This window comes from Gavialis gangeticus, unplaced genomic scaffold (genome assembly GCF_001723915.1).
Source record: "Gavialis gangeticus isolate Ggan-Ray unplaced genomic scaffold, GavGan_comp1, whole genome shotgun sequence".
Lineage (NCBI taxonomy): Eukaryota > Metazoa > Chordata > Crocodylia > Gavialidae > Gavialis > Gavialis gangeticus.
This window is the reverse complement of record NW_017729017.1, coordinates 3,000,328-3,023,514: the sequence shown is the minus strand read 5'-3', so window position 1 is coordinate 3,023,514 and position 23,187 is coordinate 3,000,328. Positions and strand designations below refer to the sequence as shown.

General features: G+C 42.0%; 1 protein-coding gene across 1 annotated transcript in view; it reads right to left on the bottom strand.

The window, feature by feature from the left end:
- Positions 1-23,187, bottom strand: part of PTPRT (protein tyrosine phosphatase, receptor type T) — a 1,137,038-nt gene that overhangs the window by 214,789 nt on the left and 899,062 nt on the right. Inside the window, exons 10-11 of the mRNA XM_019513020.1 lie at positions 14,854-15,055; positions 6,024-6,126 (exon numbers count right to left, since the gene is read on the bottom strand). Coding sequence (XP_019368565.1) covers positions 6,024-6,126; positions 14,854-15,055 — 305 coding nt within the window. The remainder of the gene's footprint in view (positions 1-6,023; positions 6,127-14,853; positions 15,056-23,187) is intronic.

Here is a 23,187-nt window from a genome sequence, read left to right as displayed (position 1 = left end):
GGATGGTTTAACAGGTAGGGTGGCAGCCTGGAACAGCGAAGACCCAGGCTCAATTCTGTACACTGCTGCACTGGACAATTCACTTAGCTTTTCTGGGCACTCCCTAGAAGTAAAGTGGAATTGTACAATGATGATAACTACACTTCCCAACTTCCAGGGATGGGAGCACTGTAAGGACAGATGCAGTAAAGACTGTAAGGTCCTCAAGTAGTGTCACATTGAAGGCCATATAAGTATCATGGAGAGATTCATCATGCTGGACTGTTTAATAGCTAAAGTTCTGAGCACAGTCACGGGGAAGAGGGGCAAAAGGACAAAATGCCTAGGAAAGTTGTGAAATCTCTTTCACTGGAAGTTTTCAAGAAGCAGCTGGGCAGGTATTGGCTTGGAATAGCACATTCTGCATCTCTTGGGGCTTAGACTAGACAGCTCTAGAGGTTGCTTTCAACCTCATGATTCCATGGGTTTCCCTTTTTCTAGATGTCCTGCTAAATAGTGACACAATTTCATATTCCTCTTGAATTTTTTTAACATCTGTAGGGAGCAAACGTATTTTACTCACTCAAGTTTTGAGATAAGCACAAAATAAAGATACTGTTCAATGTCAAAGTGCCAGGGCTATACAGGGTAGTATTTCTTGTTGTCTGCTGATATGTGGATATCATTCTCATGTTGCTCAAAGCTCTTTAATATTTCATAGTTATTCTGAATTATTCCAAGCCTGTGCTTCTGGGAGTTTTGACAAAAAAGTACACATACATGCCCCCCTTTCCACCACAGAAATGGGTATATATTTATCCACCACAAATATGTTTATTAACAGGTAATAAACCACCAGTATCTAAGCAACTCATCCCAGGTTCCATTTATCGACGCTTCTCAAATGCCCACATGGGGGAAATGTGCATTTGCGCTACAACTGTTGCTTTTCAGCACAATGTAGAGTGCAGTTTTCAAATGAAGGCACTCAAGCAGAAGTCTGCATTTGGAAGCTCACATAACCACTGAAGTACATCAACCAGCATTTGAAAGTATGAAACAATTCACATAGGGATCTTTAGCAAAGGATAAGGGAGACTAAATGCATCTTTTCCCAACACACCAGGGCTAGGTACAGACAGTTAAAATGCCTAAGGCTGAAATGATTTAGTCTGTGCAGGTCAGCTTAAACTGCACAGATTAAATTGAAACAGAAGTGAACAGAGATTTACTGTTGATCCAGGGAATGCAGCCATATGCCTACAGTGGCTCAGGCCAGAAGCCGGGGGGGTGGGGGGGGGCGCTAGAGCACAGCTCTCTGGCTGTGAATTCACTTCCTCTTCCTGCTGCCCTTGAGGCCTCTGGGATTTGCAGTCCAGAATTACAGCAGCAGGACTCTGCAGGGTTGCTCATTACATCCTCTTCCTGCTTCCAGGTGCCTCTGGGATTTGCAATCCACAGTTGCAGCCAGCAGTAAGTTTGAGCAGGGGAAGTGGGAATTTAACCCCCCACCCTGGCTCCAGACCCCAGCCAGGGTTTGCTGGGGGGGAGTGCCCCCCATAGACTGGGCTGCCTCCCCAGCCAGGCTTGCCCCCCTCCACCTCCTTGTTAGTCAGCCTTCACTGCTCCAGCTAGGAAGCAGAGGGGCAGGGCCACCCCTGCTCTTTTGAGCAGACAGCCTATCCCAGGGCTAGAAAGCATTCTGGGATGCTGGGGATTATGATTTAGCTTGAACCAGGAAGGGGTCTGGGGCAGAAGTTTCATAAACCAGTTTGACCAAAATCAGTTAAGTCATATACATTTATCTTAAACCAGTTTCTACATTCTACTACATCTATCTTACACCAGTTTCAGACATTTTGAAACTGGCTTATATGCACTGACCTTATGTTTTGTTATGGGTTTAAACCAGTTTCTGATCACTTAAACTGGTTTATGTGCAACTTCTGTCCCTAGCCCAGTAGGTCATAGAGCAGCTATGCAGGTCCTCCACGGCTGCTCTCACATGAACAAATATGCTGTCCCAGGACACAGCCACATAATTGCAGACTCACTGGCTATGCCTCTCTAGCCACATTTCTGATGGCCAGAACTGTGCAAAAAGAAAATGGAGAGTTGCACACATGCAGTCCTCATATTTGCAATGCATATTTGTTTACAATGAACTGTGAAAAAATCAGTGTAAGTATAAAGTCCAGATCCCAGATTTGCATTCTCCATTCAGGGAACAGAAACACCAAAATGAAATCTATGGCTCTAACCAAAAATTAATGAACCAGCTGGTTTTCTAATTATCCAGTCTGCACAACAAGCTGCCTGTGGACATTTTGCATCTGCACAATTGTTTTCTAAATTAAAAATGTAAGCAGCAAATGAGCTTAAGACAGACCTAGAGTGCTTCTGGACAGTTCACAAAGTCTAAAGATGTTAGATTTAGTATTCATTATAAATTATTGACTCTGCTGCCCTTAGAGAAGCAGAAATTTAAATGCATACCAAGACAAAAGGACAAAACTCACGGTAGCAATTTCTTCAGAGAAAGTTTGAGGAAGAGAGGCTGAGGATCCCACTATTCCTACTGCCTCTACTGCATTTATTGCAAGGGTCAACATATGACATCAGTCTTCAGCATCTCAGTCCCAGCACCATTCATGAGCTTTAGACTAAATCAAGAACAAACATCTTTTTTTAAAGAAGTCTTTGGTAATGGTGCTGAGAGAAATAAAACAGTCCAAATAGTGCCCAGGTAGCACAAAGCAGGATGTTTCCTTAAAGGTTATTTGCATTTCAGTCTTTTTTTTTAATCAAGTCCCTGGGGAGCTGACATTACGAATAGAACCTGAAGGATAAAGATGATATAGAAGAGTTTTTAATTTTGATTTCTGCTGACTTAACTTTCCCTGTTTCCTTCCCTGAAGGTCTTTTGCTTGCACTCTGGTGCCTTTCAGAAAGGATGTCAATCACCCCAATAAAGTTCCAAGGAGGGAATATTTAAATGCAGACTAGCAGCAGACTAGCACTTCTAATGCCCAGATCTTTTGATGCTTTTGAACATTGAATTCTTTATAAATCAGTATAAGCATGAGCATGAGCAAAGGATCCTGCTGGATCCCACCTGATCCAAAATTCCAAGGCTACTGCACTGGATTCCTGGGCCACACAGACACTTTACAAGAGAGGGATGCTGGCTGAAGAGAGATGGAGAAATCAGGACAAGGTTAGTTCAGCGAGTGCAGTGTGATTGGGGAGGGTTATGGTATGGGGACTATCTGTTTGCCTATGAGGAAGAAAAGACTCGGTGACTGTCTGAAGAAGAAGGGAATGGACTTCTGAAATGTCTGAAAGGACACATTGGCATTAATGATGTTTGAGTTGGCACACAGGATATTAGAAAGCGGAACTGAAAGATGCAGCCCATTTCACATTTGGAGGGCAGCATATATACACCCTGTGTTGAACACACAAAGAATTATTGCCCAATGTATCCTGCCTCAGCACAGGGCGCTATACTGAATGATCCCTTGAGGTCCCTTCCAGCCATAAATTCCCATGATTCAATTATTCTGCTCTAATGGAGCGTCTATACCAATGCTTTGGGTGTTGTTCTCCTACATCTTTTGCTCCTCCCAATTGATCACATGATCAATATTATTGCCCTTAAAGAGTGCTGATCTAAGCAACATGCTGCAGGAAATATAGTTTATTCTTGGATACCCTCAGTTTTAACTTTTTACTTTCTGGTGACTGTGAGCAATTTTAGAGCAATGCATGGTCTGTGACCTATGATTTGGGGACTTTTAAGAAAGAACATGTCATGTTGTTCAGTTCTACTCACATTCATATAAGTAGGGTCCCTAAGAGAGATCAGCTTTCCACTGTACTAAATACTGTCCACACACACAAACACACACACAGAAAGAGGGAGTTCTCTATTCTAAAACTACTTTCAAAATATTTTCTCTAAGTTCCTATTCCTTATTGTAAAAAAAGATCTTAAGAAATAGAGGGTACAGATGCACAGAAGTGTATAAGGGTATAGAATGAAAGTTAGACACATCACTTGCCTGCAAAGTTAATACAAAGCTAAAATTCTCCCCTAGAGACACTCTCCTATTCTTCTTTTCATAAACCTATTTAGAAATAAACAGAACTAGGTCATCATAATAGGTAAGCGTATCACTTAAGTGTAGCATGTAAATATTTTTGTCACTGAAAATATATGCATAATAGGCTACAATGTAATAAAAAGTGACTAAAATTCATAGAAATGCTCACAAAAAATGCATAATGGACTTTTTTTCTGAAAAGACATTATTCACAGAATGTGGTAAAATGTAGTAAATTGGGCTTTGAGGAAAAATTGCAAGTCTTCAATAAAAAGACAAAATAGCAACACTCTTCACACGGCAGGGGATAAAATGAAAAAGAAAAAAAGTTCCCCTCAAAATAAACATATAAACAAAGAAAATACCTACTGAACTGCAGACATTTACTATACTTGTCCTTCAAAGCAACTGTTCTAAGACATACAAGTAACAGGTTCTTCACTTCATTCTTCTAGACATGAGAGTTAGAGCTTTAAAGTAGGCCCCTCAGGATGACTGGAAGGGAGATAGGGTAAGATGAACTAAGTCAACAAGAAAATCTTGACAAAATATTTTTTTGGAATATTCCAATAATCTTCACGGAAAACTGTGAGTCTATGTAAGCTTGACTTCTGAGTCATGTAATGCATTTCATTAAAGCAAGCAACTATGGAATCTGCAACTGATTCAGATTACACATATTTGAATAACTTCAGAGTAACTGTTTTAAAAGCAGTTAAATGACTGCCAGCAGGATTCATGGGCATAATTGTGCAGTGCAAATGATATTTGAAAACAGGGACCTAGGATTTTTTCAATAGTGCAATAATTGACCATTTTTTAGTTCCAGATCAAAGGGAGTTAGCACAGTAGAGGGAAGCAACTGGCTGGTGGACAGTTTGTAGGAACGGTCTTGGCGGGTTCAACCTGATTCCTTATGGACATGTGCCACAAAAACAACCATTCTGAACAGTACTACTTTGTACCTTTGGTAGTCTCACCAGGTTCGGCAGAGAGTTCAGCATTATGGAGAATGAAATACTATGTGGAATTTCTCCAGGTTGGGAGTCAGGAAGACTACCATAACTGATGTTGGCACTGGCTAAATAAGACACTTTAATCATCAGTAATAACACCTTTCACTGGCATGAAATTTACCTGGCAATAAATAATACAGGCTGCTTTAGTCAAATTTGCAGTCTCACAGTCATCCAGAGTCATACCTTCCCGATTCCAATATTATACATGCTAGCAATGAAAATGTTCTCCTGCAGGGTAGCTGGTAATATGGTCTGCAATGTCACAGCTCCATCACAAGGGCATGCATAAGGTGTCCTGCCCTTAAATACTATCTGGGAGTGAAATCTCTACTTGCCAAGAACAGCTGAGCAAGAGTGGAAAGCCATGTCTCACTGAGGTCTGACATTACCTTTTGGGGTCAAAATCTCTGCTCACTTCAGCTGGCAGATTAGGAACAGCAGCTAAGATTGTAACAGAAGGATATGAGGAGTCTGCTTAAGTCAAGGTGCTGAACTACTATATGCACAAGTTTTAAAGATCCTTGGGATATTTCTGGTCCTACTGAAAAATTGTGATGTACAGTAAGACTTTTTTGGCAACTGAAGAGAAATCAGTGGTTGGAGGCCTGAAGTCCTCTTAAGTAGCAAAGAGATGCTAAGATCCCTGCATTTAATCCACATATTGCAGCTCATATATTGCAAGTGCATATGAATGGGTTGCTGCAAAGAAAATAAACAGGGCTGTGGTATCAGTAATCTCTCCCCACGCTTAATTGTAGGATGAAAGTAAGAGAAGGCATTTGTAACATGCTGTGTTACAGGTGGCCTTTTGGTAGGAATATCTATTAATCAGCCACATTATCACTTGAGAAAGAGAGATTTGTGTGGGCTTGGGGGAGGGTAAGAAAAAGCAAAGAAAGTAAGAGAGGAAACAACTTACCTGACAGGTGCTCCACGGGAATGAGCAGGCTTCAGCATGACCGTGATGGTAGTGTCGGTTTCATTCAAGGGTGAGTCTGTATCATATTCAGGCATTGAGGGTGCTATGGCAGAACAGACAGCAATAGATAAGTTATCTACTAGTTACTGACTTTGGCTGAAATAGCAACAAAACTAATAATTCTTGGAGTCTGTTTAGCATCTCTCTGCTGAGATGTCAAGATACTTTAAAAATTGCACCTACGATGTTTTTAAAGAATTAAGGGACTTGGATGTTCATTTCCCTTAAAAATTAGTGGAAGCTGGACATCCAAATCGTCAGTGTGAATTCAAAAACAAAACAAAAACTACTGGCATATTAACGATCTAAGCCTCATTGACCCTATGACATTAGCACCAGTTTCTCCATTACACAAATAGAAAGCACAGCCACCTGGAGATTAAGTGATTTGGTTTAAAGTCATATAGGCTTCATACAAACTTTACAGCTAGAAGTTCAGGGGCTTAGATTGGGTTAAAAATGCCCCCCCACACCTCCCCCCAACTCAGTAATTAATTAGGTTCTGGGTACCTGATCTGAGGTACAATGGGAGAGGGGGGGGGGTCAGCAGTATGGGGAGGGTTAGTGACAGGCTGTTTTCAGCCAGCCCCCTCGCAGGACAAAACCTGCCCTCGGTGAACCAACCTCATGATCCTGCCTGCCCCTCCTCCACACCCTGACTTACTTCCATTGGCTCATGGCACTGGTGAATGCTGGTAAAACTGGCACCAGAAGTGGCTTGTGGGGTCAGGGGGTTTGGCGGCTTTGGGAGGACAGGTTGGCCCGAGGAGCAGGTTGTCCAGCTGGGGGTGGAGGGAAGGGCCCAAGGGGCTAAAAACAGCCCTGTGCCAGGGTAGGAGGGGCAGAAGTGCATCCCCAAGGCTGGGGCCAGCAGCTGGGCTTTCCCAGCCAGACGGTTGCACTCCAAACATGTACATTCATTCTTTTAGATTGGTCTGCCTGTACTTAATCTAACTTAGCGTACCTCTGAAATACAGCTAAATTAGATCAAGCTGGCCATTTTTTGACCCACCTAACCTTCCTGCATCTTCTACACCATTCACAGTTAGATTGACTGAACTACAGATTTAAGTGTTAGGTCCACATATGAGTGAACTAAGTTAGATCAGGTGGCCATTTTCAATGCAATCTAACCTCCCCCTAATCTCCCTGAATGTCTGTTCATACCCAGAGTGAGTTAGTGGCAGAGCTAAGAATAGAAACCAGGAATCCTAATTCCCATTCTTTAGGAGTTACCAGTAATTTACATTTTCTATATCTGAGCTACAGCACTTATTATATGGATCTGAGCTACACAGCTCCTTCACAAGCTGCAAACTACATGGTAAAACAGAATAGATTTCACAAAAAAGACATAGAATTAGCAAGGTCATTTCAACATTCACATTCATAATATTGTGCCTTATTTCTTTGTATTTAAAAACCCCATAAAGGCAATATAGAAAACTCTGCAAAAAAAAACTTTTGGAAAGAATGTTACTCATGCACAAGCATAGCACCATCTGCATTTCTTTGTGGTCGGGGGGGAGAGGGGGTTCCCTACCCTATTATGCTGTTCTGGGGCATTTGAGGAAAATGAGATGCATCTTCTTATGAGTTAATTTTTCTACTACTACTTTCTTTCTGCTACTTCTCTCCCGCTTTCTGCGGAGCAAGACCTTATATTGGTGAACAGCCTTGTGTGTCCTAGTGATGCCCAGAACTATGTCACCTGAATGTCACATTCCTGGCAGGGTTGGACCTAACAGGAGATTCCAGACAAACCACGGTCCAACCCCAAGTACTCAATGACATGTCAGGATCTCAACAGCTATAAAGACAGAAGAAGGATAAAGCAAGTTGCAGGTCTCCTGTCATCTAAGGTTCTCCCTTGCACTGGGTTCAAATCTCCACCATGTCAAGATCATGTGGTTGCTGTTTCCATGCACCAGCTTCCTCTCATTAAACCAGGTCTGACACAGGCTTCTTTCACAGGAAACAACATGCTGTCCTGTACCAAACTCTAAAAGCCCTGTGGCAATGGACAAATGGTGATGAAGATAGGATTAGTAAATCCAGCAGTCTCCAGCCATGAATCTGCATGCAGGTGGTAGTAGCCCAATGGTTGTCTTGCACACGGGCTGAGAAGGGTGCAATTTGGCAGATACTACCATGACTTAGCTGTCCTATGCAGAATCTTTTATGCTCTCCCCACATGGGAAAGGGTCTAGAAAAGCTGCCCTAAACCTAGGCTGTCTTACCTGCTACTGGCTGGATAACTGTATCAAGTGGAATCATGCTCTCTGTACTCAAAAACATCATCATAAAACAACAGTTTTCACAATGTTTGCACCTTTATGGATAATTAAGAAAATGAATGATCATAAAGAAGAACTACCATTGTCTACAGGGAACTAGTGAGATACAGCATCAATACTGCAGATCTGAGTGAGACAAGGTGATGGGATGAGGGTCAGCTGAGGGAAGATGGTGGAGGCTACATGTTGTTCTTGTAGGAGAAACTGAACCAGGACAGACATATTCACAGTGTCAGCTTTACCATCATGAATTGGCCCATCAGTCAACTTACCAAGCTCCCTATGGGTATTAACAAACATCTTTTGATCCTCTGTCTTAAGATCAGAAACAACCAGTATGTCACTGTTATCAGTATGTATACCCCAACACTTGATGCTGTTGATGTCAAAGAACAGTTCAATTCCAAGTTGACCATGTTCTGACTAACATCTGCAAGGAGGACAAGATTATCTCCTTGGTATTTTCAATGCCAGAACTGGACATCACCTGGAACTCTGGAGTGGCACCATTGGGAAGGAAGGAGTAGGGAAAGCCAAATCCAATGGCAACCTTGCCCTGAGCAAATGTGTGGAGCATCATCTTGTCATCACAAACACCGTTTTCAGACAGAGAGACAAATATAGACATCTGGAGACACCTTCACTCTAAGCACTGGCACTGCCTTGACTATGTTATTGTTAAAGCCCATAGTCAAATGGACGTTTGTATCATGTGAGCCATGTGAGGAAGCATGAGTGAGGAACCACTGGTGCCTCCTGAACTTGGGGAGGGGGCACCCACAGAAGCCGCCAATGGTGGCAGCCTTGTCGGGGGGGCACCAGCCTTACCAACAGCATCAGTGTCAGCCATTGGGGGGGCACTGGCCCAATCAGGGGAGGCATGTGCACCCCATACCAGTCACCTATTTGAGGATCCAATGACTGCTGGACAGATAAAAGTCTTGTCTTATCCATTATGAACATTCATTTCAGAGCATTAATGCTCTGAAACACTGAAAAAAGCTAAAAGCAATGTGAAGAGCACTCAATACCAAATCTCTCCAAGATCTTGAGGTCTGTAACGATGTCCAATAGTGTCCCCATGGAAAGTTGTCTTCTCTGTCTCCAAACAAAGGCAACACTAAGGAACACTGAGGGGTTTAAAACTGCTATCCATATGGCTGATACTGAATCCATTGGCTATACCACACATTGACACCAAAACTGGCAATGAGCATGATACTGAGATCCTTGACCAGGAGTAAAGGGCTCATTCTGTTTGGCAAGATGACACCATTTCAGCAGAAGAAGACTCATCAGCTCCTCAAAGTTAAAACTCAAAGGAGGATCCAGGAAATCAAAAATCAGTGGCCGCAAGATAAAGCCAAGGAGATCTAGCTCTTTGCTGACAAACAAGGTGCACATAGCTTTTTCTGGCAACAAAAGCAATCTATGGCCTAACTTCCCACAGTCCTATGTCTCTGCAATTGCAGGATGGCTCAACACCCCTCAAGGACAATGGATCTGTCTAAGCAAGATGGAAAGACCACTTTAAGGCACTCTTGAACTGTCACTCTACTGTGGCAGATACCACCATCAAATCTATCCCCCAACACTCTGAAAGGGGACCCCCTCACCAACCCTCCTATCCTAGAAGAAGTGTCATGTGCCATCAAGGAAACCAAGAACAACAAGACTACTGGACTGAATGGCATACCTGCTGAAATCTACAAGGTTGGCAGCAAGGAACTGGTACTGAGACTCCATAAATTTATTCTGTGAATTTGGAACACTGAAGAAATCCCTGGATACCTAAGGAATGCCAACATCATGACTATCTCCTAGAAAGGAGATAGGTCTGTGTGTGGGAACTATGGAGGTATTTCCCTCTTTTCCACAACAGGGTAAATCATCTCGCATATTCTTCTGAACTGTCTTCTACCTCTTGGCGAGGTAGTCCTGCCAGAATATCAGTATGGTTTTAGATCAACCCATGGAGCAATTGACATGATCTTTGTTGCCCATCAGATCCAAGAAAAGTGTTGGGAACAACATCAGAACCTGTACATGGCTTTTATTGACCCTTACTAAGGCTTTTGATTCCATCAATCGCATAGCCCTGTAAAAAGTACTGACCATATTTGGATGTCCTGAAAAGTACATCAAGGTCCTGACATTTCTCTATGACCAGATGACGATGACCATTATTTGTAGCAGATTGGAGACAGATCCCTTTGTCATCCAAACTGGGGTCAAGCAATGACCCAACACTGTTCTTCATTTATTTGACAGTCATCCTGGTTCTCATAATGAGTACCTTCCTTCCAGAACTGACACTGAAAATCATACAGATGGAGGGCTATTCAATATGGGATGTTTTTGCTCAAAGACCAAAGTACTCAAAACAACCATTCTTGACCTTCAACTTATTGATGACTGCACTATTCTTGTGCATGCTGAGGAAAACCTTCAGGCTGCACCGGATCTCTTTGGAAAAGCTACCAAACTTCGGGCCTCCATCTCAATATTGAAAAAGCTGAAGTGCTTTATCATCCTGCCTCGGGTCATGGAAGTGACCCCCCAGCTCCAAATTACCATAGAGGAAAAGACCCTAGAGTTGGTTGAGCACTTCCCCAACCTTGGGGGCCTCCTCTCTCAAAGAGTGAACATTGATGAGGAGTTTGAGCACAGTGTGCAAGTGCCTCCTTTGGGGAAGTGCTTCAGAAAGACACCAAGATCCACGTCTATAATGCTGCCATCATCCCTACTCTCCTCTATGGATGTGAAATGTAGGTGATCTGTCATCATCATCTCTAGAGCCTGGAGATGCATCACCATCAATGCCTCAAGAAAATCCACATCAAATGGGAAGATCACCACACAAATACCAGCATCCTTGCTGTAGTCAATGTTAGCAGCACTGAGCCAGTGATCGTGAAGCACCAATTTCACTGGACTACACATTGTATGTGAATGCCTGACACTCAACTCCCCAAACAAATGTTCTACTCCCAGCTTAGCAGCAGCCTAAGGTCTCATGACATGCCAGCGTGCAGGAGGCATGTGGCATTGTGCCACTCCTGGGGCACCAGCAGCAGGATGCAGAGCCCAGTCCACAGTGGCAGCCACCTCCACCCCACACACAGATCTGGGGGGCACATGCCCCCTGTGCCTGCTCTGGGGATGAACACAGAGGCAGGAACCCCCCACGTACCCCAGAGGGGCTGCCTGGGCTCCAAGCATCCCATGACCCACCACAGCACCCTATACACTCCCCACTGCGGGGTCCTTGATTTGCCCCTTCCCCCACCTTCCCACTCCTTCCCATCCACACATTTACCTGCTGGGTGCTGCTCCACACACAGGCAGGCAGGGCTGAGTTCCTGGCTGCCTGCAGGCTCTGGCTGCTCATCTCTGTCTCTGCGCGCCCCTTCCCCCTGCTGCAGCAGCCCAGAGCCTGAGCCTGGGCTGCCTGCATTTGAGGGGGCTAAGTCCTGTTAGCGCTGGCCTTCCGCTGCCTATGGTGCTACTTAGTATGCATTGGAGCAGATTCAATTAATCAAGACTGCAACAAGTCTGCTGGAGTATGCTAATTAGCACACTCCAGCAGCCTCCGTGCCATATGTAATCAGTGTCCCCACATTTCAAAATGGCGGAGGGGTGGGATTTAACTAAAGCTCATCAAATGAGCTTCAGTTAGAGCACCCCCACTACCATTTTGAAGCACAGGATGCTGAATACACATGACACTCCAGGCTCTTTAATTAGAGTGGCTCTCAGAGCCACTTTAATTAAGGCACCCTAAAGCACCACCCCCCTCATCCTGGACCATGTGTTTAGATTACCTTTAAGTAAAAAGAATGTGGGAAAATTATGCACAAAAAATGTTGTACGAACAGCATAGCTTTATTCAGTGCTGCTGTAACTCAGAAAAGTAACTGAAAACTGCATTGCAGGAGGTCCCATACCTAATCTCTCCCAGTGACTATCAGATCAGGTATCCCGTTAACAAGTGTAAGAAACTGAAAACTGTCAGAAAAACTGAAAACTGGTTTCTGGTACTCAATCTGCCACTGAATAGCTGTATACCCTTGTGGAAGGTTTTTTTTAATGCCTTGGATTTCCCATTAATAAAAACTGATGAGGTGACAGGGATTGTGAGTTCTCATACAACCTATAAACTACTTTATATCAGGGAAATAATAATAATTATTATTACACATTTAAATAAATGTCACCTATATTATTTTAATTTGTAACCCAGAGTTTTCCAGAGATGCCAACTAGTGATTGATTATACAACATCTAGCATATACATAATAAAGCCTGTTCCTGCCACAAATACTTCAATATCACTTAAAGACAACACATGCATAACAAGTGAGTAAAACCAATTATGTCCTGTGGAGGGATTAAGAAAGAGAATTACGGTTGATTCAGAGTAATCAGTATTTTCATTAGTTACTATGAACTGAATACTGGACATACAAGCTTTCTCTTCTACTTAAGATTAAACAGCTGTGTGCTATCTCAGCAAAAATTAGCCTTTTAATGATGCCTACTCTAAAATAAAATAATTACTACATAGCTCAAGCTACATCAGCCCTGCTGATGTAGGGCTTAAGTTGGCTCCCCTCAGTGCTATTTTACTACCAACTTCAGTGGGAGCTGAACTGGGCCCCTACTTCTGAAATACACATATACAAATTCAAGTTCCACCAAGATGCATCCTTAGCATTAAAAAGGTATTGCAGGTAGAAATATGATAGTTATTAAAACCCAACACAAAAATACTTTTCCTCCCACACTGTATTTCTTGGGCATTGGTCTTAATTCAACCTTAATTTAAGTTAAAAGTAAAGAAGTGACCATGCAATGAGATGATCTGATTTAGGGACTATGTCATTGTCTTCAGGAAATCCCTGGACATGTTGAAGACAAACTGAGCTGAGCCTGAGCAGAGCATTTACACAGACTAGTAACTGTGTGGGCTGCTTTCTAATATAATTTAAGTGTTCACTGAAGACTAAAACAAAAGAAAGTAGAATCAGAAAGGAGGGGGTGAAGTGTTATCGTTATAGCGTTATTTCATTTTTCTGTTGCTGCAACAAGCATGTAAAACAGCAGTGAGCCCACACAGAAGGTAACAGTCTCTGTAGATGCTGCTTACTGTTATTCTAGCTCAACTGACAGAGGTCTTAGCTATTTTTCTCAAAGTCAAACACAGAAATCTAAGTGATAATGAGTGGAAAAAAGATTAGTTTCCTTTCTTGATGTTTCCACTTTCATATACACCCAGAAACTTAGCAACTTCTTTATAACAAAAGACCTGTGGAAGTAATGCATTGTCATGTAGTATTTCTTATGATTGGCAACTATGGCAACTATGATTTCAAGCATTGCTACTGCCTCAACACATCTACACAATGAAGGGCCAGATTCAACTTACCGGGCATAGAAAATGGACTTAGCTAACTAAATGTGATTCTATTCTACCCCACTGAAGTCCTGAAAACTTATTAATGCATCCACTTTTATAAATCACTCATCTTACCCTTAAAATGAAGTCACAAAAAAGACACAAGGAAGAGGAAGACCCACCCACTTTTTTTTTGTATTAACTGTTTTTCAGTGACTTAAGCGTGCGAATAGAATCATACTTAAGTGTCAATGTTCACCTGGATGTGTTACAGATGGAATAGAATCTGACTCCAAGTTTTCATATTCAAGATTTGTGTTAAACTTTCCTACAAATCCATGTTTGTGTTTTACTGAATAAAATGAGTAGGATGGGTAAACAGAAATTCCTAAAATGTTATGTTTTTGAAGTGCTGGGGAAGAAACAGGGTAAATACACTGTCTCAGTGTTGTCATATTTAGAAATCTCTTCATAGGTCCATCTTAGTGCTTTGTTCTTCTCCATTCCCCTCCTTTCCCCCTTCTTATGTTCATCTAGTATATATCTTCTCTGCTTTTCTGTAATCACAAGAGCCTTCTCTTTTCATCCCCTATTCACTTGAACCACATTCTTGTACTTGGCTGTCTCAGACTGTATTTTCTCCAGCCTTTTTTATACAATAATATTGCCTGTCCCTACTGTGCTCTCCCTCTCATATTAAGTCAGTAGCTCTACTTCCAACGTGGAGGTATTTTGAAGATATAAGGGCATATTTTTAAAGGAGCATCCTAAACCAGACACCGTGCCACTCACAATTGTGGGGCAAACAATTTCAAGGGCCAAATGATGTAATCTAACACATTAATTACATCTGTAAAACAGGTATTATCCATTGTTGTTATTTGCAATTCAGCTGAACATGGATACCTGGCTGGGATTGAGGCCCTTTAAAAATTTGGTCCACAGCCTTTTTGTATGAAACACTAAATAAAATATTATTGTTCTATTAATTTTCTTGCTTTGCTTCTGTAAAGGACAAAGCTGAGGTCAGTCTTCCTTTCTTCCTCCTCTTCCACCTCCTCCTCCAGTGTAGTACCTGAAATTTTAGTTGCAATCCGGGTTGTGATGGGAGGTCCGAAGCCCTTCACTGTGCTGGCTTTGATGGTGAACGAATAGGTAGTCCCTGGATATAACCCTACAAAGAGGTGGTGAGTTTCATTCCTTAGTTTGAAGACCTTTCCCCTCTGGCTGGACAGGTCAGCAGTGGGATCCAGAGACCCAACAGCCTTGTATGTAATCTGAAAATGAAGAACAGGGAGAGTCAGGGTGCTAATATCAAATGAATTTCAGGAAATTCATCCCTCTTCTGCTCCCTACTGAGCTGTTTCTTTAATCTAGGGACGGAGGAAAAAGAATGGATGTGGCCTCACTTTCATTCATGAATGGGGTTTATATTTAGATGCTGGCAAATGTGACAATTTTTTCAAGCTTTTCCAACCACATATCTTCTCTTCCATTACCAACAAATTAAGGCTGCAGTATAAACTGATTTTGAGAAGTGGATGAAAGAAACATATGGTTTTTTCCCCCTGTTCTTTCCGCAATCACAGAATTTTGTCAGGCAAATTAAAATTGACAGCAAAATGTGCAAATTTTTCAAGAACGTTTATGATATAATTCCCTATCCTCTTCCATTCCATTATATTATGGAGGATTCATGAGGTAAAGAAGGACACGTTTCTAATGGAGTCCTTCTTCTCCTGGCTAAAGCTTTGAACAAAACCCCACTGAAGTCAACGGGAGTCTTTCTGTTGGCTCCAATGGTCTTTGGATTATACCCTAAAACAGTGGAAAATCTTGGGTAAGGAGGAGTATTTTGTAAAACATGAAACTACTACTATGAAGTCATTAAACAAATGCCCTTCTCTTCCTTCCTACAACTTTGAGACTGATTTTTTATTTTTCCTGTGCTTGTCCTTGGTTTCCAGGACTTGCGGATGGTGCTTTCCCTAATTTCCACCTCAGAGAGCTGGCAGCAGGGTACAGATACAGAGAGATATTCATGAGTATATATATTGCCAGTACTAACACGCTTTTAAAGAAAGAAAAGCCGAAAGCACACCTTTGAAATTCTGCCTGAATTCCATTATGCTTACCAATGGCAACTCTGTTGATATACAGACACTTGGAGGTAAAACTCATGACTTATTTACCAGCCAATCCCTTCCTTATGTTCTAAATTCAATCCAAAGGCTGCTCAATTTCAACTGAGCTGTCAATATAATATACCGAGTTCTCCTGTATCCCTCACCTTTCCTGATATTACAGGATCCTCACTTATTTGTAATGAAACACTATGAATAAATCAATGTATGTTAATATAGCAAGTCTTCAATTTTTTATGAAGAGCTTTGCAGGAATCCAATTCCTAGTCTTGCCAGAAAGAGTCTTTGAAAATTTTAAGTCACTTGTTTTATGACAGGAGGAGAATGTTACATTTGGAAGAAAAAATAAATATATAATGAAAAAAGGAGAATATAATAACAGCCCAGGAAAGCCACAGAGGTCGGGTCCTACTGATACTCCAAAGACGATGTTTGAACACAGCTATTTGGACAGAAGTAGAGCATATTAAACATATGGCAGATACACAAAACTAGGCAGGATTACAAAGAAGAAGTGAATTCCACCATGGTTCATAATAATACAGATTAGCAAAATCAAAGTTATTCTAGTTAACCAGCATCTCAACGTTTATGTCGAAAGCCCACTACTTTTAATGGAATGATGACTTTGTTTTTAAATGCCATTTACCAAAAAACCCAAACAAAAAAAAAAGGCTACACAGACTCAGGTCTCGGCACAAAGTTCTTAAAAAAAAAAAACTATAGAGATGCTGGCAATACAATTCTTAATACACCGTGAGTGGGTTGAGGGGAATATGATTACAATTGCCTTAGCAGCAATACATTTTAAGGTCAGGAAAGGAAGAGGCATTTGGTTAAAAAATATCCTTACATTTTGCCATGGATGTGACAGATTAAAAAAAAATAGTACTCATTCAGTTTTCAGTTGTGAGTGGCAAGTGTGAGCATAATTCACTGTGCCTTGGTGTTCTGTTTGCACTATGAAAATGAAGAAATAGCATTTTTACAACCGCCTTTGGAAGATTAGACAGATTAGAAATTTGTGAATAACATAAAGAACTTTCCAACTCTACCTCAGTGAAAATCATGCCACTATGACTATTCAGATGAAAATGCAAGTTCAGCAACTGGTTCCAGTACAAGTCTTAGTAGATTAAACAAGTGGAGCAACTCAGTTCACACAAACTATCACGGTCTCACCAGGAGGCAGTGCCATTAGCTGAATTTACAAAGATGTACATAGAAGCATACACATGCTTACAGCGCAGCTACCTTTGAACTGTGGATAAATAAAGGTGCCAGTCAAACCAGCAACTTCCACCAGCACTAAATTAGCTTTAAAACTGTTTTACCTTATCAACACAAAGAAGTCAGCAGATCATTAAGATGACTGAAACTCTGGCAATATTTTCAAGAACAAAAAAAAAGTCATGGAGACTTACAAATCAGCTGCTGCTTGTCAAAGTCTACATGCAAGATTTGAACAATATATTATAACGTTTGTATTCTAGCTGAGATTAATCCAAATTTCAGTAGCCTTAGTAAGGAGTGGTAAGGAGTGATGGTGTGTTTCAGATTCTTGACCTATAGCTGGGCAAGTTAAAGTCACAAGCCCTTACAAAAAAATGTAAATTCAAATCAGGAGTTGGTATTTCCCAAAGATTTCAGAGAAGTAATCCCTAGAAATGAAAGTTTTGATACAGGGATCTCCCAAAAGAAAGTGGGTAAGACAGCTTATTGTTGGTAGTATAGTAGCCTTTAAGGCTGCATCCAGACAAGCAGACACATGTGATATGTGACACTGCAGACCCACCTGTGGCATCACACACTGCACCTGAAGGTGTTCCCCACACTGCTACTTTGCAATGCAGGAGGGAAGGGGTGAGATTGACCCTGGGAGATCCCTGGGTCAAAGAAACCCACACCAAAAAAAAGTAGGATGGCGCACATGGTGGCAGGGCACACCATCCAGAACTGGAGACTGGCCAGCCAGGCTCCCAGCTGCAGGAGTACCAAAGCTGCAGCTCTTGAAGGCCCCCAGGACCCCAGGTAAGGCTGCTGGGGCCAGCAGTTGCTGGCTCCAGCCTTCGCTATCCCACTTGGGGTAACCTACCAGGTACCAAAGGATGCGTGGCATGGGCATTCCCTGGGGACAAGCAGCAGCAGCACAAGGTGTCCCTAGGGAAACAAATGGCCATGCTCATGTGGACATGGCCTGTCTGTCCCGAATAAGTAAGACTTTCATAGAAAGATAAGACTGGACGGGACCTCTCAGCACATCAAATCCAGTCCCTTGTGCCTCTTGTAATCTTGTCCAAAAGGGTCCACAAGAACATCCAGTTTGGCTCCTCACATGCCACAAATCACGTGATGAAAACAGAATCTACCTTGTGCCATAAGAAGAGAGCAGGAGAGACAAGGGTGTCATGCAGAGGCAATTTGTGAAGTAAATTATTCTCAGGTATTTCTAAATGGACCATATCCCATGCCAGAGGAAGGTAAAACACAACAGTGGACCTTTGGGGAAAATTTCTTCCTGAGACCAGAAGTGGCTATGAGTGTGAGCCAGAGCATGTGAGAAAGACCCACCACCCAAGAATCTGAGGAGCTTCTCAATAAAATGTCAAGTTCCAGAGCACTGAAGCCAATATCTCACTTCTAATTGCAGTGATTTCTAATACTTCCATTGCTTATTGACAAAGCAACGCCCCCCAAACACCTCATCTTGAAGTAATACATTCAAAGGGGAGAATGTTTTCTTTTTGATTGCAGCAAGTGCCCAGTAAAGCACTGTCCAGGACTGTCAAAAGCTTTGTATATTTAAATAACCAATATGGACGCCAAGTTCTCTTTCAGCACCCATTACCCCATTCACCCCTGCGAGGGATATAAATTTAAAGCTATACAACATGTGCTCTGATGACTTTCTCCACTAACTCCTTCATCCTATTATCTTACGTATTAATAGGGTGACCTTATGCCCTGGACCGTCCCAGATTTTGGAGGCTGTCTCAGTGTCCCAGCCATTGGAGAAAATTGAAGCAAAAGGCCTGAATTGGCAGAAACCCGCCCACACATGTGGCTCTTGAGTCAGGGGTCAGGCACGTGCAGGCTGGTTCATGCCAATCAGGGTCTTTTGCTTCAATCTTCTCCAGGGAGCCCAGCCAATGGGCTGCTCCCTGGTTTGGAGTTCACTGGACTGTGAGCAGAGTTACTTGAACAGTAGAGTTGGGGAAGAGGTTTATGCAGGGAGCTGGGGGATCAGGGCTCTGTGTGTGTGTCTATGCATGTGTTCACGTGTATATGTACTGGCATCCCCAGGCACCATAACCCACATTCCAGATTTTCTTACGCCGTCATGTATTTCCCTCAAATATTATGGCCACCCTATTTATTGGACTTCATCTTCAAAGAATTCAGGCTCTTTGCTTCTACTGCTTTGTACAGAAAATCATTTCAGAACTTCACACTAATAGTAAGCAACTTTCTTCTAATTTCCAGTCTAAACTGTGACCAGTTTATACCAATTTGACTATATACCAATATACCTCTACTTACCAGCATAGAGTCTGGGTCCAGCTCCCTGCTGCAGCAGGTGGGGACTGCCTGAATCACTGAAGCTCTCTGAATCGATTCATAGAGCTTCAAAATTGGTTTGGATCTCTTAATTGGTCCCCTGATTTGATTTGGATTTGGAGATTTGGCCACTGAATCAGGCTGAATCTCCTCCAAATCGAATCAACACCTGAAGCTTCACATAGTCTTAGTGCACAGGAGTGGCAGCAGATGCAGCTGACAAGATACATAGCGGAGACCCAGGAACTGTAGTGGGGCTGATCCTGACATGCTGCAGAGGGACATATCCTGAAAGACTGCAGCTAGCAAGACACATGGCAGAGACCTAGGAGCTGCAGAAGGGTGATCTTGAGAGGCTGCAGCTGGTAAGGCCTGTGGCAGAGATCTGGGAGCTGTAGTAGCGCTGACTCAGTGAACCACAGTGGTGGGGCTCAAGTGTAGGGCCCAAGTGTGCTGCAGGGCTGATTCTGTGAGCCACAGCAGTGGGGCCCAGGCACAGCACCTGGGTGGTAACTGCGTGCACAGTGAGACTGAAGACTGATTTGAGGGCTGTTCAGAGTTCAGGGTGAGCTCAAGGGTTCCTCAATGTAAATATTCCAGGGTTAGTGTTTTTACTTGTTACCTTATTTGTTACTGAAAGGTTTTACCACTGAGTGACTGCCTATCCGCCCGTTATGTTTATTTCAAGTGTATGTACCTCAATGTTTAGTTGCCTACTATGTTTATCTGAAGTGTATGCATTCTAAATATTAACCGGTGCGTTTCCAATCTCTTAAGCCCAGTGGCCTATCACCCTAACACAGTACCCCACACACATATCTTGAGAATTCCTCATTGGCTCCTATGTGGTCTCTGGGGTACACTACATATCCTTTAAATAAACTAGCCCTTCTCTTCCTTTGGCCATAACTATTTAATTTTACATAGTATCTTTCATGGGAAAAGGAACATTTGGTTTCCGTTGGATACTATACAACCAACCTAGATTATATGCTCACCCATGGTTTTCCAAAAAGTTATTTGTAGATCATCAAACTGACTTAACGTATGGACAAATCTTGACGTAATAGACTCCTATGGTGACTGACTGGCATACTCACACCTCTTTTTCTTAGGATTACTCCCACAGTAAGGAAGGAAATGGCTCATATTTATTTCCATGATAAATCCAAAGTGTTTGTCATGTTACTGATGTACCAGAAGCACTGCCACTGATTTTAAACCAAGTAGAGCACGGTCAACATAGAAAGCATTTGTGAAATAAATCAATCGGTCCACTTCTTTCAAAAACAACTAGATGAACACAAAACACCATGTGAAAGAAAATTGTGGCTTCCCCCTTCAAAACTTAGACTGAATAAGAAAAATGCCTAATGATGTGACCAGTGAGACTATGGAAAAGTCTCCAAAGGAAAAATGAGTTCTATTTCAGGAGTCATTTAAAAATGCACTGTCACATACCTAGAAAAGAATCAAAATGATTTCAGGATAACACATGAACACTGAAAAAAATAATAGTCCCTCTAATTTGTAAGCTGAGTACTTTCTTGTTCAAAGTGTCAAACTATCTTATTATGACTCAAACACGAAACACTGATTTAGAAAGCAGAGTGTTCTGATTACTATTCTCAGTCACTGATTTGATTATCTAAACAATAAAATATAAAAATGAAATATAAGTTAATAACATTTATATTATTGTGTGTTTTGACATATCATGATGTTGTGCAGTAGTACCATTTATGCAACAAAGTAATGTAAAAAAAAAAGTTAACTGAAATTAAAATAAAAATCTAAGCATGAGGCAAAATTTCAGAATTTTTCCAAAACAACTCCTCGTTTACAGGAAATATTGAAAAAAGGAAACAAGATTTTCAGTATAATCTGGAATAAAACCAGTTCAGAACATCCATCTCAGGGTGTTCAGTAATAGTCTGAAAAGTTTCCGTGAGCTCAGTGTTCTCTCTACACCAGACAGTGGTGTGATCCAGAATACATTTTTACTACCACAAGAGTTTTTGGTGGCAGTGCAAAAACTAAAGAGTGGCTACCAGTTGGTGGCCCCAGGTAAAGGCTCCCCCGGTGTGGTTCCAACCACAATTGTTACCAGTTCATTCAAAAATACAGTATAGTAAAAGGGAACATAAATGAAATCTACATTTTCTTCAGAGTCAATTTATCTGAGATAATTCATTAATTCATAAAGCTACATTAAGTATTAGAATTGGAATAATAGGAAGGTTAACAACAAGCTGGAATAAGAAAGTAACAGTCATGCTCCCAGGACAGGAGGAGGTATGGGCTACTGAGTCAAATCTGACTGGATGAGAAATTTATTTTGGAGACGGTAAGGCAAATCCAGGCTCCAGTCAGTTTAGCTTATGGCTAAGCTGTGCACAACAGGGTACGCTCAGTCCAAGTCCTTCACATGTACATAATTCACACCATCAGGAACCAGTTCAACAGAACATGTTCAGCCCCTCAGGAAAAAGATGCCAACTTCAAAGTATGTTTGCATGTCTCGTTTGCAAATGTCCAGTGACACTGTCAGTGTGTTAGATTTTACAACAGACTCATTTTTAAAGGACAGTGTAAAGATGTGCTAGAGTGAGCAGATGTTTCCCTTCCCTACTAGTTCAGTGGCACAATACAACTTTCCAGTCTACTTAATCTCAGTTAAATGTCTTCCTCTCCAATTAAACAGAAATAATAGCCTGGATTTCCCCCCCCCCCAGCCCCCATTCTCTGTAAGAGCTTGTAATATATTAAACACAACTGCACCAGAATTGCAAGCTTTATAGAGTCTCAAGTCAAGTAAGGAACTTTTTAATACATGCACACATGCACAAAAATCAGATTACTGTGGTAAAGAAGGGTCTGAATAGACACCTGGGATCTATTTAGCTTCAAATTTTGGATAAGTTTAGATCCAAAACTTGATTTTATCAGTAATTCTTATTTCCATAATACACTGAAACATTCCTTCAACTTGAACCTTGGCCAAGTTCTGATCTGGATTTTTCTGGCTCAAAACCAACTGTGATTAACAGGCAGCTGTTTCAGAGCTTAACAAGGGTTGACCTTGTTCACTAGAGGCCTACGTTGTTCCAGTTCTAGCAATACCTGCACCTCTGACCTTTTTCCAGTCATTGCATATCCTCCCTTGAGGTGCAAAACCTCTTGCCTTCACCTGTTCTGCAGTGGAATCTCATCCCATTCCTCAACCACATTCTGAATATAATGCCACCCTGTGCACCAACACTGATAACTAAGCAGGTCCAATGGGACTGAGTGACCTGTCTGACTTCCCCTTACAATATGACAAGCAACTCCCATGTCCTCCACAGGCCCAAGGTTAACTCAGCACTTTCACAGAAAGTGAACTCTTTAGTAAATGTCACCAGTTGTGCAAAACCTTCATAAAGATGGAGAAAAATCATACAGAATAGGGCCGTGCAAAGTTTCAGGTGCTGATTCGCTTCAGAGGAGATTTGGCCCAACTCAGTGGCTGAATCCCCAAATCTGAATCAAATCAAGGGACCAGTAAAAAGGTCCAAATCAATCTGAAGCTCTCCAAAGCTTCAGAAAAGATTTGGAGCACTTGGATGGTTCAGGCAGTCCCTGGTGGCTGCAGCACAGAGCTGGAGCTGGACTTGGAGATGGTAAATAGGAAGTGGGGGGTGGGGCTGGAGGAGGGGGGGGGGATT